This window comes from Castanea sativa, chromosome 8, assembly GCF_040712315.1.
Source record: "Castanea sativa cultivar Marrone di Chiusa Pesio chromosome 8, ASM4071231v1".
Lineage (NCBI taxonomy): Eukaryota > Viridiplantae > Streptophyta > Magnoliopsida > Fagales > Fagaceae > Castanea > Castanea sativa.
The window spans coordinates 26,481,746-26,500,968 of NC_134020.1; the positions used below are offsets into that span (position 1 = coordinate 26,481,746).

The following is a 19,223-nucleotide window of genomic DNA, read 5'->3' on the forward strand; positions in this document are numbered from 1 at the left end:
CTATTTTTGGTGATTCTAGCCACTATCTCCCAGAGGTTGCCGTCCCCTTAGCGGTGCACTGTAGGGCTTCTTATATAGGGCTAGCCGTGCTTGGCTTTTTACCATTTTAGCCTTTAACCGTTTTTGTCTAATATGGGTTCCTTTACCGACCATCACTGACTGGTTAGTCACCCAGCCAGTGCCACTTCGCCTCAGTCAGAGAAGGCTTTTTCGTTTTGTTTGCTCCTTCTGGCATTCTTTCCTGCCATGGTGTGAATACTTTCCTTCCCTCTATCTCTCACGGCATGCACCTAGTGGTTCCCACTCAACCTTGCCTCTTTTGGGTCATATGCCTTCCCAGCAGGACATTACTTCCAAAGGGGCTTGAGTAGGAAACACAAAAATAGATTTTTCCCCCTCCCCACCGCCAGACCGTCCCCCCTTACCTCTGACCCATGACCTCACCATTTCCTGTATTAGCTGGGTACAGGCTAGTGGTGCCGGGGCCTTGCGCGTGCCTTGCCTCCATGCTTATTCAAATTCCGCCTGCTGCTCATTTTTGGCTTCTTTTGGCGTAGGCTATTTCGCCTGACTTATCATTTATGGCTTGCATCTTCTAAGGGCTAGGCCATGCCTGTTCGTGGGCTGTTCCAAGCCTTTATTCCCAGCCCCTATTACTTGCTTCCTGCCACACAATTCGGTTATGTCTGCCGTGAGGCCTACTTGACTTAAGCTTGCTGGGCCACTTTAGACCTTTTTTGTTTATTCTTTCTCTGAGGGCCCAATGATCTCACTAGGCCCTTTGCTACTTGTGGGCTCCCATTGTCCCACCTACTTCCACTTGGGCGTCCTCGACCCACTTACTCTTTTAGGCGTCCTTGGCTCTTTTTCAATTCTATGTTTCCCATGAGCTTTTACTAACTTCTTGGGCTTCCTCGGCCCAAGTATTTCTCACCTTTCCCTTGGGGCTCATGGGTTTTCCACGGTCCCTTACTTTCTTTACTTGCACTACGTTGGACCTGCTGTACCAGTCGTGGCTCATTCTCACTTTTTCCACATCCATACAGCCCATAGGTTTGTTGTTACTTTTTTCCGAGCCTTTCTAGGCTCACTTACTTCCTCAAGATTCATTTATTTGCTTTTTAGACCCACTATCCGTTATTCCTACCACTTGCTTAATGGCATTTCCACAATACTTTATTTTGCCCATGACTTTGGGCCTTCCTCCTTACTGGGCTCACAAAAAAAGAAAAAAGAAAAAAAAAAGAGCATCTACAATGGGTAACTTTATTAAAAAAAGAAGAAGAAGAAGAAGAAACACATGGGTACTGATTTCTCAAACCTAGAAAATCAAACCCATAAACACATGATACCGATCATACACACTAACACACAAATTCAAACCCACAAACATGTTCATCCACACGATAAACCTAAAATTTTCTTCTCCAAACACAAACAAAACCCATAAGTAAGAAATGAAAGAGAGGAGAGGGGTGGAACTGGTCTTGCATGTCTTTGATCTAGCTTCTATTCAGAGATTTGAGCCATAATTAGTAAACCCAAGCAAAAGCTAAGAGAAAACCAAGAGAGACAGTGCTAAAGTGAATGAGAAAATTGAAGAGAAAGAAGAGAGTGAGAGGCAGAGAAAGATGAGAGTCTGGGGAAAAAGTAAAAATAAAAAAAGGAGAGAGAAAAGTCTTTTGACATTGGGTCAGTGTGTGGGTCCACAATTTTGTCTGAAATTGAGTTTTTTTAAGTGAGAACTACAGCTGATAAAAGCAACCAAATACAAGTTTGAAATGAGTTATAGAAAAGTAGAGATAAAGATATGAGAATTGAATTAGAGTTTAGAGTGATGAGAAATGAGTTTTGAGAATTGAAAATTGAGCTATCTCTAAACCAAACATCCCCTATATCACTAGACTTGTAATTTCAGTAACTAGTGAATTATTGCAAACATTTTAATTTTTTTTTTTAAATGGAAATAAAGATAAAAAAAAAAAAGTTGAGTATCAAGTACACCATTAAACGTCATTTTTACTGTTATAAGGGAGTCCAAATTGTTGTTTTACACGTGTGAATGAAGTTCTATATTGAATAATGATAAGAATAATGAGTGGTTAATGTAACATAATTGATCACATACCCATTGGGCTTAGGCCTTTTGGGTTAAAGTGTCTCTATATGTTATATTAATTACTCAAAGAAGATCACCAAGGTGTTTATCTTTCCAACAAGTGGTATCAGGACCTATGGTGGTGTGGGGCAAATGTGGCAAGATTATCAAGGTTCCTTTCGTAGCTAGAGCGGGAATGGGGTATGTGTACTTGAAGCCTTTTTACAAATGGAGCAGGACGGGCCCCTTTCACAATTGGAGCAGGAACGATGTATTGCACCAAGTAAGCCCATAAAGCCTACACAAACGATCTTGGAAAAAGCTCATCAAAGGAGTATTATTGCCAATGGTGCTAGACAAAGGTGACGTGTGAGGTTCTCATGGAGGATAAAATCGTGCGAGGTTGACACATGAAGGCCCAGGGATGATGCACTAGTGAAGGGAAAAGCTCATTAGGCAAGGAAGAGCAAGTAGGACTTGTTCATGATCCACAGAGAAGTATTGAAGCCCACAGAGAGGCAAAGACTCACAAGTAACAGAAGGTACGTGGAAGAGATTAACTGGGCACATTGCAAGAGTAGGTGTCATCATGGAGGATGTTATGGGGGATAAAAGAGGTACACAGCAAATAGAAGCTCAACCTGAGATTCAAAAGAAAAGATGAGTAGTTTCTCGTGTAGACAGAGGAAATAAAAAGATATTGGCGGAGGTTGGTTTCCAACCCTGCCAGAAACAATGAGTCTTTTATGTTGGAATTGTCAAGGGCTTGGGAACTAACGAATAGAAAAATAGCTTGCAGAGATGGTGCGGGCAAAAGATCCCTCCGTTGTGTTTATAGCCAAAACATGGATGGATGAAGTATGGCTAGTTCTTATTTAGGATCGTTTGAAGTTTAAAAATAAATTTATGGCTCCTAGAAGAAATAAGTTCGGGGGTTTGGTGATTTTTTGGAAGGAAGATTTTAATTTAGACATTGAGACATTCTCAAAAAATCACATTGACATTACAATAAACAAAAACAAAGCAATGAGTGGAGATTTATAGGTTTTTATGGTGAACCAGACACAAGGAATAGACATGAGGCATGGGCGAGGCTTAGAAGTTTGAAATCAGGAGGTACAATGCCTTGGCTTTATGCTAGGGATTTTAATGAAGTTGCAAGGCAATCTGAAAAGATGGGGGGAAGGGCAAGGCATCATGCTCAAATACAGGCTTTTTGGGACATTTTAGATGAGTGTGGATTTATGGACTTGGGTTTTGTGGGACCTATGTTCACATGGCACAAACATTTTAAAGATTACACAATATGGGAGAGGCTAGATAGATCCGTGGCAACTAATGATTGGTTCTCTATGTTTCCAAATACTAAAGTTTATCACCTTGATGTTACAACTTCTGATCACAAACCATTATGGATTGTGCTGGAAGGGATGGAGTGCAAGTAGCAGAGGCCTTTTAGATTTGAACAAATGTGGATGATTAAAAGGGGATGTGGGGATACAATTGAGGCAGTTTGGAAGGAAAACTATGAGGTTTCAGGTGAGCAAAAGCTGCGGAAAAAAGTTAGTAATTGTGGGAAAAAATTGTCTACATGGAGCAAGAATAGTTTTGGGAATGTTAGGCGAGAGCTTGAGAAAAAAAGGAAGTTACTGGCAAAGGCAGAACAGTTAGCTCTCAATGGGGGTAGTGTGAACCGAATGAGATTGCTAGAAAATGAAATAAACAAACTCATGGACCATGAAGCAACAATGTGGAGACAGTGGTCCAAAGTGCAATGGTTGAAGGACTATGACAAGAAAACATGATTTTTTCATAACAAATCATTGCAACGAAGAAGAAGGAATTACATCAAGGGGCTATATGATGATGGAAGGGAGTGGTGTACTCAACCTAGCTGTGTGACTGACATAGTGGTACAGTTTTACCACAATTTGTTCACTTTAAGTAATTTGGACAGGTTTGACGAAATAATAAAGCGAATTCCACATATGGTGACCTTAGATATGAATCAGCAATTAACTTGTGAGTTTTTTGTATTAGAAGTTGAGAAAGCACTAAAATATATGGCGCCTCTAAAATCACCTAGACTAGACGGTATGCCACCTCTTTTCTATCAAAATTACTGGTCTTTGGTAGGTAGTGATGTTAGTGAAGCGATTTCTATGAGGTTTCAGGCCATGAGATTTTAAAGGTAGTAGCCCACGCACTTCCTAACTACACAATGTCTTGCTTCAAGCTACCGATTGGGATATTTCATGACATAGAGGCTCTCATTAGAAATTTTTTTTGGGCCAAAGGGGGGATAGCCCAAAAGTTCACTAGATTAAAGGTTCGTTCGGATATAACTGAAAACACCGTAGCAAAATAAACTTTAAATGTGTGAATAGTACCGTGGGACCCATTTTTTTTAAAAAAAATTCTGAATAAAGTGGTTGTGGGTCTCATGAACAGTGCGTGAATAGTGTTAAACAGTGTGTGAACAGTAAATTTTGTCCCCTCTAAAACGCGTGCAGTAGAAGGAAAAAAAAATGCTACAGACACAGATGCCTAATATTTCATCCGTATCCAAACCAAGCCTGATTGGGAAGATTTATGCAAGCCAAAGTCACAAGGGGGGATGGGTTTCAAAGATTTATCGAGATTCAACGATGCACTCTTGGTAAAACAAACATGGAGACTACTTCATGACAAAACATTGCTTTTTTACCGAGTTTTTAAGGCAAAATTCTTCCCTAATTGCACAATTATGGAATTTGCAAATCCAAGCTTAGAATCCTACGCATGGAAGAGTATTATTAAAGGAAGAGGAGTGATCAAATGAGGGGCAATTTGGAGGATAGGGGATGGAAGGACTGCTAAAATATGAGGAGATAGATGGCTGCTAGTAAAACACCCTCCAAAAATTCTCTCGCCGCATGTGGACTCATTACCTAAAGCAAAGGTATGCATTCTCATTGATCAGGAATGTAGGACCTGGAATGGGGATATGCTTGATGCTCCTTGGCTGGGTTTTGAAGTGGACATGGTCAAAAAAATTCCCCTATGCCACACAAATCAACCTAATGAACTCACCTAGCCGTACAACGCAAATGGAGCTTATTCGGTCAAGTTTGGTTATAAGTTCCTATAGTTGGAACATTAGAATGAACAACCGGGTCCGCCCGATATTAGGCTTTTGAAGCCACTTTGGCAGGCAATTTGGAGCTTGAAAGTTCCGAGTAAGGTAAAAAATTTAGTTTGTAGAGCGATGAAAAATTCTTTACCTACGAAGACGAACTTGGTAAGAAGAAAAATTATCACCAATGATGTTTGTGAGGTCTGCCAGAATCATAAAAAAGGATGTTGCCCATGCTCTCTATTCATGCCCGAAACTTCATGATTTTTGGCAGAGGGTCCCATTATGGAATCACAGCAGTTTAAAGCAAGCATCATCATTCATCGACCTATTAGGATGTATTTTTGCAAAAAAATAGAGACCCGACCTTGTTCTCTATGACAGTTTGGGCATTCTAGAATCGGCGCAATAATCTTCGGCTTGGAAAAAATACAGGGACCTTGGAGTAGATGTTTACCCAAGAAAAAGAGAGATTGTAGGAGTTCTCCCTATTGAAAACGACCTCAGCAACACATGTGGGCAAAGCACCTACATGCTGGAAGCCTCCAGAAAGCTCACAGTGTAAAGTGAACTTCGATGGAGCTCTATTTCAAGCAGAAAATTGCGCAGGGATTGGAGTGGTAATTAGAGACGATCATGGGCAAGTAATGGTCTCCTTCTCCCAAAGGATTCCTCTAACTTTCACGACAATTGAAGTGGAAGCTTTGGCAACTAGAAGGGCTTTGGAGTTGGCCAGAGAAACGGGTTTCACACGAGTTATCTTGGAAGGTGACTCGCATGTTCTGATCATAGCAATCAAAAGAGGCTCTTACTCTCTATCTCACTTTGACCGCATGGCAAATGATATACAATACCTTGCCTCCTTTTTTTTTTTTTTTTTGTAGAGTTTAATTATTCTCATAGGCATTGTAATCCTACAGCTCATTTGCTTGCGAGACCAGTAATTTTTGCTCTTTATTCACAAGTTTGGATGGAAGATGTACCACCAGATGTATCTATTGTTTTACAGGTTGATTCTTATAGCCTCCATTAAATTGAAATAAAATGTCTTTCTTCAAAAAAAAAATGTGAAAAAAAATAATATTGTACTAATCACAGTTTATCATCTCAACATGTTGTGAAAAAATAAATTTGTAAAATTTATCATGTATGAACATTGTTGTTCTCTTTATTGGGAGAGATTAGATCCTGCATGTCTAGTTAGTTAGTGACACAAGCAATTTCCTGGCAGAGAAACAACAAATTGAAGGTAATTTAGCTAAAAAATTGTTGAAATTTGAATGCACAACACTAGATGGGAGGAAGAAAGAAAAGTTAACAAAAGTAACCTATCCCATACCCTAAAAACCTAACCAATGACACATAGGAGCAAAAATGTCAAAACGTGAATCGTATCGTGAATCGATTTTTTATTTTTTTGTATTATATATCGTAAGATACACAAACACTACATAAAATTTAAAAAAAAAAATTATAAATATACATATTTAAAGAGTATATTTATTATAAATTTGGAAAATATTTAACTAATGACTAATTTAATCATCACTTATGCAATAATATTTAACAAATTAACTAAATAAATAAAATTAATATGTGTTCATAACATACACATTCAAATTGATTAAAGTCAAAAGTGATAATACATTACAAATGACCCAAAACAATAATTTATTTTCATTATCTTGTCTAATCAGCTCCATTTATTTTCTCTAAATTTTTCTTAGAAATGATGTTTCACTTCAAAGTTATTAAGATTTTATTAGGTTTTTTTTTTGGTAGTGGCTCCCCTTTGAGTTAAAATCCTCTCATTCTCTACCAATTTAATATAGACGAGTGACAATTGAAAATTATAAAATCTCAAGTTTCTTGTCTTTTTTCTTTTTTCTTTTTTCTTTTTTTTTAAAATATGTTATTGATATTCGGTATAAGAAAGTGTGCAGAGTCTGATGCAAAATCAATTGAGAAGAAGATTGGGTTTTTAAAGAAAATAATTGGAATGATAATGTCCTAATATGATTCATGATTAGTTTATTGTTTTGTTATTTTTTGACAAAATGATTGTATATATGCTATGCATCAAGAGTAATCCAAAAACTTCATAAATGAACTTTTTTTTTTAATTAAAGAATCAAAATTTTAAGAAGTTACAAGTTTGAAAATTTTATCTCACATGAATAAAGATAAAAATATTTTACAAATACCAAATAAATGCTTAATTTAAATTCAAAGTTTTATATTGAAATTACAAACCTTTCATTTGCACAAATAATACTATATGACTAACTTAATTTTTGAAAGCTCAGATTTGTGTTAAAACACAAGAGCTGTTCAAACCCCAAATTAAAAAATTACGGCTCAGTTGATTTTACTCTAACTTAAAATAAGTGCGGAATAGAGTAAATGCGATCGAGCAAATAATAAAACTACTTTAAGCCATATTCATCATATAATAGCAATAAAATGAAGACTAAAAGATTAAGGAAGAGAGATGTAAATACAATATAACATGTCGATATGTTATCGAAGAGTAAATCGAAGAACTCGGCAAAAAACCTCTCTGCTGCCCTCCAAGTGGTAAATCGATCCACTAGACAATAAGTTGGGATACACGAATAGCAAGAGACCCTCCAAGCCTAATCTACCCATTGCACCTAAGCCCTCCAATCTCCTACTCCAACAAGGCTTCTCGGATTCGTGTTTTGTCTAGCTTTCCGAATCCAGCAATACGCCCGATCGCATCCGCCAAAGTTTTGCTTCTTCCAATGCTTCCCAGCAGCACCAAAATCTCACTTGACACTCTAATTGGGCGTGGTAAGTGTTTGGGCTATCAACCTCTCAAGGATATAGATATAGAAAGGTAGAAGTATGAGAAAAACCACAAAGGATTGTGTAGAGGATTGTGGGTATGATAATCTCTAACTCTCGAGTGTGTATGATATGGTTTTCTCTCTGAAAAGCACTCCTCACAATATGTGGATAATGTGGGTATATATAGTGTGGGTGAAGACATGGTGGGGCTGATAAGCCAAAATAGCAAAACAAAATGTTTCGCGGGTATTTTACGCGTGAAATACCCGCGAAAACTAACTGTCACCAAATTGTCATGACTCTTTACATACCAGTCATGTGCTCTGCACGTGGCTCACTTCGCAGGAAGCTTACTCGCGAAATACCCGCAAAATCCACAATTTCTTCAATGCACGCTTAAGTTTTCACACTTTTTCACACACACAACCCATACAATGGAATCCCACATACAATGCAGGGTAAACATGATTGAACAAAATTACAATCAAATTTGGTACGGAATTAAAGCCAACACAAAATATTTATAAATAACAACTTTACAATTTTAATTTAAAAGATAGTATATCTAATCAAAATTTATGATGTTGAAGAATCCAATAAAATATTTTGAATCTAGAGTTTCCCAATGATACTAGTTTTGTTATCTCTCAAAATTTATGGCTTACTCAAATTTTTCTTTGGGTTAAAGTTTGTATGCATTACATCGGCACATGGGTTAATAAATAGTGTCCATAAATATATATATATATATATATATATATATATATATATATATATTTTTTTTTTTTGTGGGAGGCCAATTGAACTATTATTATGAGGTTCGGTCCGAGGAGTATGAAGGCCTAATTATCAAATTATTTGATCCAAGCATGCCCAAGTAGAGTGACAGAGTAGTCATTTCAGAAAAAGCTCTCATCACTTCTACATTGAATGCACTGCACCAACTATGCTAGCCGCATTAATGACTGAATGACACCTGAACAGTGCCAACATAGTCTATAACCTACTCAACATGGCCTTAAAATATAGGATGTGACAAGTATCCTGGAGGAAGATCAACAGTCCTCCATGTAGAGGGCTAGGAACAAAACAGGAACACTATAAAGAAGAAGAAATCTCCAATGAACGAAGATCAAATCAAACTCATTAGGAAGAAAACTACTAACTTTTGTAATGTATCAAGTGTAAAAGGCTCCTTGACCATTCTGAGGAAGATAAATTTAAATTTTTGTCCCTAATCAACCTATTTAAACCCAATTTTTTTTGTCTATACTTTCTTTTTGAACAGAATCTAACATTTAGGAGTCCAAGTGTTGGCCAGCAAACCCATCTCTACAAATTAATAGTAAGGGCCTTGATCCAAGCCCAATCATCCTTTGGGCCTCAGATTATTGCTCCATACATACATACGTACGTACATACATACATACATACGTACGTACGTACATACATACATACATACATACATACATATATATATATGAGAAAATTATACTACCCGCATTTGAAATTTATTAAAATGACTCCCCCTCCAAATGTTTGAATAAATGAATTAACTCCACATCAAAGTTTGCATATATAGTGTGATAAATATCTTCATGCCTTCTAACAATTACTTCCTAAATATAATATTCATTTTTTTAATTCAAAAATGATTCACATTCAACGAACGGGTGAAAAACAGCAAAGTGAAAGTATGAATAGCCACCTAATTTTAAGTAAAGTTTCTCTTTGCTAGCGAAAGTTGGGTCTCAATCTTCTCCTAGGTCATAGAATAACTATCACTTCTTGTAAAGTGTCTTAGTATCTGAGGTAACAAGGTTACCTTCAGGTTTTGTGATTGTTTTCTTTTCCTTTGGGGTTTGGGAAACAATTTTTATTTTTTATTTTTTTCTCATAGATGGAGGACCTAACAAAATCGTGGAGTTGTTTGGCATTCTTTGACCGGGAAGGATCTGTCCTTCATTTGACAGAGGACGAGGCAGTGACTTTGTTACTGCAACAAAGTTCTTGACCAAGCGTGCACTCAACGTTGATTCCATTGCGAAAACGTCCACCCCTTTTTGGAGGTCTTGAAACGGCTTTAAGGTCAAGAAGGAAGGAGATCATGTGATTTTGTTCACTTTCGATATCAAAATTGAGATAAAAAAAAAATCCCATCGATAGAACCCTGGAGTTTTGACAAACACCTCATGGTTTTACAAAGCTAACAAGGATACGTATTCAGCTGATATGGATTTCAACATCGTTACATTTTGGGTGCAAGTTCATGAAATACCAATCCATTTAAGAACTTGAAACGTGGCGGAAAAAATCTGTGGAGCCATTGGCAAGGTGACTAGACCAGCAGAGGATTGTGAAGTGGAGGGATATGGTTTTATAAGGGTTCGAGTTACCATTTATATTTCCCAGTCACTGTGTTGAGGTAGAATAATATCCCTGGAGAATGGTAAGGAATTATGGGTATAGTTTAAGTATGAATGAGTCTCTAATCTATGTTACTGGTGTGGTAGTCTCACACACGACGACAGAGACCGTGAACTATGGTTCAAGAACGAAGGTACTCTTTCAACTGAATCTCAACAGTTTGGACCTTGGATACGTACTGCCCCCTTTAGGTCATCACGAAGGAATGTTGTTATTGTCCCTAGTTTCTACACCAGGAAAAAAGATGGCCGTGAAGCAGCCTCTTTAACACCAAGTAGGAAGCCACAATAAGTGGTGGTTTGTACAGGGAAACCTTCACCAGATATTGTCAGGCCAGAAAAGGAAAGAACAGAGACATTTTAGAAAGAGAATATTTCCCCAAATTTTTTGGAGGAAGATTTGAGGAAATCAATGCCCACTCCCATGGATTGTGGGATTTCCAAGGATTCGAATATTTCGAAACCGGGCTATGAGATAAGTGAGAAGTCAACCGAGAATTTTGAGGAGAGAATTGAGGAGATAGACCGAGAATTAAGCAGATATGATTTATCCCCAGAAAATATGTTGGCCAAAAATACATGCATAGGTAAGGAAAATTCTTTGGATGCCTTGACAATTAATGAGATTAATCCTTCAGTCGACTTGCAAACACGTGCAATCCCACACCCCTATCCAACATGGGCTGTACTAGCAGATTTATCTGATACTCTCAACAGACCATAAGTAATAGAAGGTACGTGGAAGAGATTAACCGGGCACACTGCAAGAGCAGATGTAATTATGAAGGATGTTATGGAGGATAAAAGAGGTACACAGCACATAGAAGCTCAATCTGAGTTACAAAAGAAAAGATGAGTAGTTCCTTGTGTAGACAGAGCAAATAAAAAGATATTGTGGTTTCCAACCCTGCCAGAAGCAATGAGTCTTTTATATTGGAATTGTCGGGGGTTTGGGAACCAATGAATAGAAAAATAGCTTGCAGAGACGGTGCGGGCAAAAGTTCCCTCCGTTGTGTTTATAGCCAAAACATGGACGAATGAAACAATGCTAGTTCTCATTCAGGATTGTTTGAAGTTTAAAAATAAATTTATGGCTCCTAGAAGAAATGAGTCTGGGGGTTTGGTGATTTTAATTTAGACATTGAGACATTCTCAAAAAATCACATTGATATTACAATAAACAAAAAAAAAGCAATTAGTGGAGGTTTACAGGGTTTTATGGTGAACCAGACACAAGGAATAGACATGAGGCATGGACGAGGCTCAGAAGTTTGAAATCAGGAGGTACAATGCCTTGGCTTTATGCTAGGGATTTTAATGAAGTTGCAAAGCAATCTGAAAAGATGGGGGGAAGGGCAAGGCATCATGCTCAAATGCAGGCTTTTCAGGACATTTTAGATGAGTGTGGATTTATGGACTTGGGTTTTGTGGGACCTATGTGCACATGGCACAAACATTTTAAAGATTACACAATATGGGAGAGGCTAGATAGATCCGTGGAAACTAGTGATTGGTTCTTTATGTTTCCAAATACTAAAGTTTATCACCTTGATGTTACAACTTCTAATCATAAACCATTATGGATTATGCTGGAAGGGATGGAGTGCAAGCAGCAGTGGCCTTTTAAATTTGAAAAAATGTGGATGATTAAAAGGGGATGTGGGGATACAATTGAGGTAGTTTGGAAGGAAAACTATGAGGTTTCAGGTGAGCAAAAGATGCTAAAAAAAGTTAACAATTGTGGGAAAAAATTGGCTACATGGAGCAAGAATAGTTTTGGGAATGTTAGGCGAGAGCTTGAGAAAAAAAAGGAAGTTATTGGCAAAGGCAGAACCGTTAGCTCTCAATGGGGGTAGTGTGAACCAAATGAGATTGCTGGAAAATGAAATAAACAAACTCATGGACCATGAAGCAACAACGTGGAGACAGTGGTCCAAAGTGCAATGGTTGAAGGACTGTGACAGGAAAAGAACGATTTTTTCATAGCAAATCATCGCAACGAAGAAGAAGGAATTACATCAAAGGGCTATATGATGATGGAAGGGAGTGGTGTACTCAATCTAGCCGTGTGACTGACATAGTGGTACAGTTTTACCACAATCTGTTCACTTCAAGTAATATGGATAGTTTTGAGGAAATAATAAAGCGAATTCCACATATGGTGACCTCAGATATGAATCAGCAATTAACCTGTGAGTTTTATACTAGAAGTTGAGAAAGCACTAAAATAGATGGCGCCTCTAAAATCACCTGGACTAGACGATATGCCACCTCTTTTCTATCAAAATTACTGGTCTTTGGTAGGTAGTGATGTCAGTGAAGCAGTTTCTATGAGGTTTCAGGCCGTGAGATTTTAATAAAGGCAGTAGCCCAGACACTTCCTACCTACACAATGTCTTGCTTCAAGCTACCGATTGGGCTATGTCATGACATTTAGGCTCTCATTAGAAAGTTTTTAGGACCAAAAGGGGGATAGCCCAAAAGTTCACTAGATTAATTGGGAGGATATATGCAAGCCAAAGTCACAAGGGGGATGGGTTTCAAAGATTTATCCAGATTCAATGATGCACTCTTGGCAAAACAAACATGGAGACTGCTTCATGACAAAACATTGCTTTTTTACTGAGTTTTTAAGGTGAAATTCTTCCTTAACTGCACAATTATGGAATCTGCAAATCCATGCTTAGAATCCTACGCATGGAAGAGTATTATTAAAGGAAGAGGAGTGATCAAACGAGGGGCAATTTGGAGGATAGGGGACGGAAGGACTACTAAAATATGGGGAGATAGATGGCTGCTAGTAAAACATCGTCCAAAAATTCTCTCATCGTATGTGGACTCATTACCTAAGGCAAAGGTATGCATTCTCATTGATCAGGAACGTAGGACCTGGAATGGGGATATGCTTGATGCTACTTGGCTAGGTTTTGAAGTGGACATGGTCAAAAAAATTCCCCTATGCCACACAGATCAACCTAATGAACTCACCTGGCCGTACAACGCAAATGGAGCTTATTCGGTCAAGTTTGGTTATTAGTTCCTATACCTGGAATATCAGAATGAACAACCGGGTCCATTCGATATTGGGCTTTTGAAGCCACTTTGGCAAGCAGTTTGGAGCTTGAAAGTTCCGAGTAAGGTAAAAAAATTTAGTTTGGAGAGTGATGAAAAATTCTTTACCTACAAAGACGAACTTGGTAAGAAGAAAAATTATCACCAATGATGTTTGTGAGGTCTGCCAGAATCATAAAAAAGGATGTTGCCTATGCTCTCTATTCATGCCCGAAACTTCATGATTTTTGGCAAAGGGTCCCATTATGGAATCACAGCAGTTTAAGGCAAGCATCATCATTCATCAACCTAATGGGATGTATTTTTGCAAAAAAATGGAGACCCGACCTTGTTCTCTATGACAGTTTGGGCATTATGGAATCAACGCAATAATCTTTGGCTTGGAAAATATACAGGGACCTTGGAGTAGATGTTTGCCCAAGCAAAAGAGAGATTGTAGGAGTTCTCCCTATTGAACACGACCTCAGCAGCACCTATGGGCAAAGCACCTACATGCTGGAAGCCTCCAGAAAGCTCACAGTATAAGGTGAACTTCAATGGAGCTCTGTTTCAAGTAGAAAATTGTGCAGGGATTGGAGTGGTAATTAGGGTCGATCATGGGCAGGTAATGGTCTCCTTCTCCCAAAGGATTCCTCTACCTTTCACAGCAATTGAAGTGGAAGCTTTGGGGGCTAGAAGGGCTCTGGAGTTGGCTAGAGAAACGGACTTCACACGAGTTATTTTGGAAGGTGACTCGTAGGTTCTAATCATAGCACTCAAAACGGGCTCTTACTCTCTATCTCACTTTGACCACATGGCAAACGATATACAATACCTTGCCCTTTTCTTTTTTAGAGTTTAATTATTCTCATAGCCATTGTAATACTATAGCTCACTCGCTTGTGATACCAGCAATTTTCACTCCTCATTTACAAGTCTGGATGGAAGATATACCACCAGATGTATCTACTATTTTACAGGTTGATTCTTATAGCCTCTATTAAATTGAAATAAAGGTGGCGTTTGGGTTTTGCCTATTTTTTTTCCAGCTAAGCGCCTCTTGCACTGTTCATTGTCCATGAATAGTGATTTTAGGCTTATGAACAATGCCAAGTGCGTGAACAGTATTTATTTTTATTTTTTTATTTTTTCAGTTTTCAGCAAAATAAGCGGTATCTAAACGGACCCAAAATGTTTTTCTTCTCAAAAAAAGTGAAAATAATGATATTATACTAATCACAGTTTATCATCTCAACATGTTGTGAAAAAATAAATTTGTAAAATTTATCATGTATGAACATTGTTGTTCTCTTTATCGGGAGAGATTAGATCCTGCATGTCTAGTTAGTTAGTGACACAAGCAATTTCCTGGCAAAGAAACAACAAATTGAAGGTAATTTAGCTATGAGATTTGGCATAAGATGATTGGTGAAGTAAAAACCCTATAAATTATCTTATATATATATTTTTTTTAATGTGAGTTTTGAAAATCTAACTGTTGGATTATATGTTCTTTGTGTTCTTAACATGCATGTCAAATTTTGTTTAAATTAAATGTTATTTACTATTCGATCAATAAACTTATTTTTTGTATATAATTTTTTACTATAAAAATTTGAAATTTAAACATGTTACTGAAATTTTGCAATCATGGAGAACATAATAAAAATATACAATCCAACAGTTAAATTTTCAAAATTTATATTCAATAAAAATACCCACTGTTTTAAAAATCGAACCGAACCGGCTGATCCGACCGGTTCAACCGGTGCAGTCTGGTCCGGTTAAATACCTCAAAACCGGTCAAAAACCGGAAATTTTGAAAAAAACGGTTTGATTCTCAGTTCGGTTTTTAAAACCATGAAATTTTTTTTTTTAAATCTCTCTAAACAAATTTGAAATGAAGTATTTTTTTTTTCTCCTTCCACAAATGACAGATAGCTCTGCCTCTTCAAAGATGATGAGGATTGAGAAGTATGCTATAAATTCCCCAATGCAGAGGCAATGACATCACTATTAATACATTCTGAATGAATTCCTCCAAAAAACGTACATGGGGCCCTGATTTGGTACGAACGGTGTGTAATTCTTGGAGTGTGGGCGACAACATCAATCATAGTTAATCTGGAAACTCTTGAATGATTGCACGTGTATGGAGTGGAGATGGCTAGGTCTTACTGATGATCGTATATGCACAAGAATGCTCTTGGTCTTGGGACTAGTTTGCACGTGAATGCCCCATGACAAACATTGTTGTGGGTTTTTGTGCGTACGTGTCAAGTACAAACATGCATGTGGCTGTACTCAATTCTCTTGTAGTTTTTTGTCCATGACTCTTCTAGAAGCCTAGAATCCCATCAAGATGCTCTCTTAGAGCGTTCACATAGTCGGTATGAAGTGGCATAGTAGCCCAATTTTGGATAATTGAGAGAGAGAGAGAGAGAGAGAGAGAGAGAGAGATTAGTTCAAATACATCATTTCACATTTTAAACGATATTATACATATTTTCACACTTTTTCATCTACACATATATCAAAAACACTCAAACAACATAACTCAAACTTCTCTTCCAAACACCCCCTAAACTAACCCCAATAATCATCCATATCAACTTATGTATTGATCCACAAAATATATACACAATTATTGTTTATAAGAAAGTTTATTTTTTTAATACTTTCTTTACTCTTAGATAGAGAATAATAAAAAAGTAATAAAGAAATAATATTTTAATGAAATGAAATGTAAAATAAATAATTTAATGTGAGTTTTTTGATAAGTGATTATGCAAAATAGAAAAAACAAGTTTTTATTCTAAAATAGACAAAAATACTTTAAAGAGAGAGGGAGAGATAATTAGGGAGAATAAAAAAAATTGATAAAGAAATAATACTTAAATAAAACGTAATTTAAAATAGATAATCTAATATGAGTTTTCTAAAAAATGGTTATGTAAAATAAAACATGTAGGTTCTTATGTTAAAGTGGACAAGAATTTTTGTACGAATTGGCGCAAATGCTCTTAAATCTCAAAAATACAATAAGTTTAGACTTTAGAATCACAAAATTTTTCACCAAAAAAAAAATCAAATGGTTTATTTAGTTGTGAATGGTGGATAATAAAGTAATATCAGTAATAAGCCCAGATAAAAATCAATAAAAACCTACAAACTTAATTGTTAAGAAAAATATTGTAAAAATTGTTATCTTTGCAATATTACACTTCTAAGATTAAATGATTGGTTTATATTTGTAACATCATTCGTTACTTACCTAAATATTAAAAGAGTACTAAGTAATATTTATTTAAATGTTGAAGATGAAAAAAATTGAAATTACTTATCCAATTATAAATTTTGAGATTTAAGAATTTTGTGAAGTTATTTTAAAACTTTCTAAGAATCTCAATCCATTATTTTAGAACTCCTAAGAATCTCAATCCAACGTAATTAAACAGGTTGGTTAAACATGTGAATTGAAAAAGAATAATTAGTTTACCTCCTCCAGAAGAGAAGAAAAGGAAATTTCCAATTAAACAATTATTTAGCAATTGCAAATAATTTACATTAAAAAAAAGCACTGAATGGACTGGTAATCCTTGAGATTTTGCTAAGGATTAGTGCAAATACATTTTTTTTTTTACTCTTTGAATTCTAAACTAATCCTTGAACATATGTTGGAGAAGTTCCTTCAAAGTAATAATAAGGCAAAATGTCCATGGTAGACTGTAGGCATTTAAAGAGCATTTTGTTTGAAATCCTTTTGCCTAATAATTGAGTTTTAATAATCAGATTACTCAAACATTCAGACCCAATCGTGAAGACAGTTGTGCCAATTGCATAAACTTTCGTGTAAGAAAACTTCTTTTGGATAATAAGGGCAAATAATATTAATAAAGATGGGAATATCCTATCCTTTTGTTGTTGTTGCCGTGTAGTTGTGTCATTTTTTATTTGATAAAAAGAGAGACTGAGTAGGAAAAATAGATAAAGAAAGAGAGAGAAAGAATTCTATGCTTATACCTGGTAATTTATGTTGCTTTCTCTATAAAATATTCCTCTTACAGCAACAGCAGAACACTTTTTTATTGGATCAACTTGCATATGAATCTTACAGCTGCTAATGCCATTGCCAAATAAAGACAAAAATTTCTCCACCATCACCAGCCTTTCATTCTCTTCTCATTATGTGAGTTGAGGCACTGGCACACAAAAAGGTGTGTTTAAGGAGAAATGGAGCATAACCACATTATGATTGATATTTATAAAAACAATTACATGTTGTATCCAAAGTTCGGTTAAAAAATGGGCCAAAAGTTGGGTCAGGCACCCAAGCTTTTAATAAATAAATGGGCCAACGACGCAGGCATAAGTAGCATTTAAAAGATTACTTTTTACTATTTTCTTGAGCTCACAGGTGGATGTCTGAGTTTCACGTTTTAATCACTGACCCTTTACATTTCTGTGGGCCTCATAAATCTTAATCCACAGACCACAAGTTTGAGGTTGGCCCAGACATTTTTGTCCAAGAAGAAAAGTAAAAGAAAGTTAGCCCAGGCTGGTCGTTGGCTGGTGCACTTTTTGGTAGGTCCCCATTAGCTAAATATCAAACTTTGTTAGGATATCTTATGGTTAGTTATGTCTGATCTGGATTACATTCTCAACTAAGTGTTACGTTTTTAATGAAAGATTTTCTAAAGCTTAGTTCATAGAGCAGGATATAAATACTATTGCTTCAAATCATGGTATGTCGTGTGGTTTAGAGAGATAAATGCTGCATCTTATATATTTTCTTCAAAATAGGGAAATTATTGTAATTTCATAAACGTAGATAAATTGCCAAATTATGTAATTTCTTGTATCATGTAATTGCTTTTGTGTTATTTTTCTTTATATTTTCGACGTGTCACAGATGTGAAAATTAATATAAATTTCTAACAAACATGGTGTTAAAGTAGCCAATCGTCATTAATACATAGAAAAATCTAATTGTGTTTGTGTGACCCTTTCGGTAGGTCTCCCAATAGCTAAATATCAAACATTGTGTTAAAGTAACAATTCTTCATTAAAAATATTATAAAAATCTAATTGTGTTTGTGTGAACTGTGAATGGCAAAGACTAAAATTGTTGCTTTACAAACAATTCCATGGTTGACACAGTCAAGATAAATTTGGTCCATGGAATACTCTCGGTTGGGACGTTGATTAAGACCAAATGCATTGGAAAATTAAAGCTGAAAGTTTAGACTCAATTTTGAGGACATGGATGAATTGACAAACAAGCAAAAGCAAAATGAACTCATCCAGTTGTTCAAGTCGAGTCAACAAACGGTCAATATCACCATTGTCCAAGTTCTAATTTAATTCTTAAAGTTAAAGGCACAATTTACATGCACGGCAGCACGGGAATTTTGAAATTTCAGGCATTTTATACGAGTCAACTTTTGCATACACTCAAAACTCAAAAGGGATTGGTCGTGAATCATAATGAAATTGACAGGGATTTCTAGAACACCAGCAGATGATATTACACAATCACTTCATCATACTAAAATTGAGAACCTACATAAGTTGAGCAGATTATGTATTTGAATCGCCCACTAATTTTCAGATTGTTCATAAACCCTAATTGGATTAATTAAAATATGAATTCATCTAATTAAAATTTTCATTTTACTGCTACAATAATGAAATATTCCAAAGCATTCGTTTCTAAAAAGAT

At 36.3% G+C, this 19,223-nt stretch overlaps 1 protein-coding gene across 1 annotated transcript; it reads left to right on the forward strand.

Moving 5' to 3' along the window:
- Nucleotides 1–11,739: 11,739 nt before the first annotated feature.
- LOC142606093 (uncharacterized) lies at nucleotides 11,740–12,306 on the forward strand. The gene has a single exon (XM_075777494.1). The coding sequence runs from the start codon at nucleotides 11,740–11,742 to the stop codon at nucleotides 12,304–12,306; it is 567 nt and encodes a 188-aa protein (XP_075633609.1).
- The last annotated feature ends 6,917 nt before the right edge of the window (nucleotides 12,307–19,223 follow it).

Excerpts from the sequence above, each read along its gene's own strand:
- LOC142606093 (XM_075777494.1), top strand. The coding sequence starts at position 11,740 with ATGCCTTGGCTTTATGCTAGGGATTTTAATGAAGTTGCAAAGCAATCT.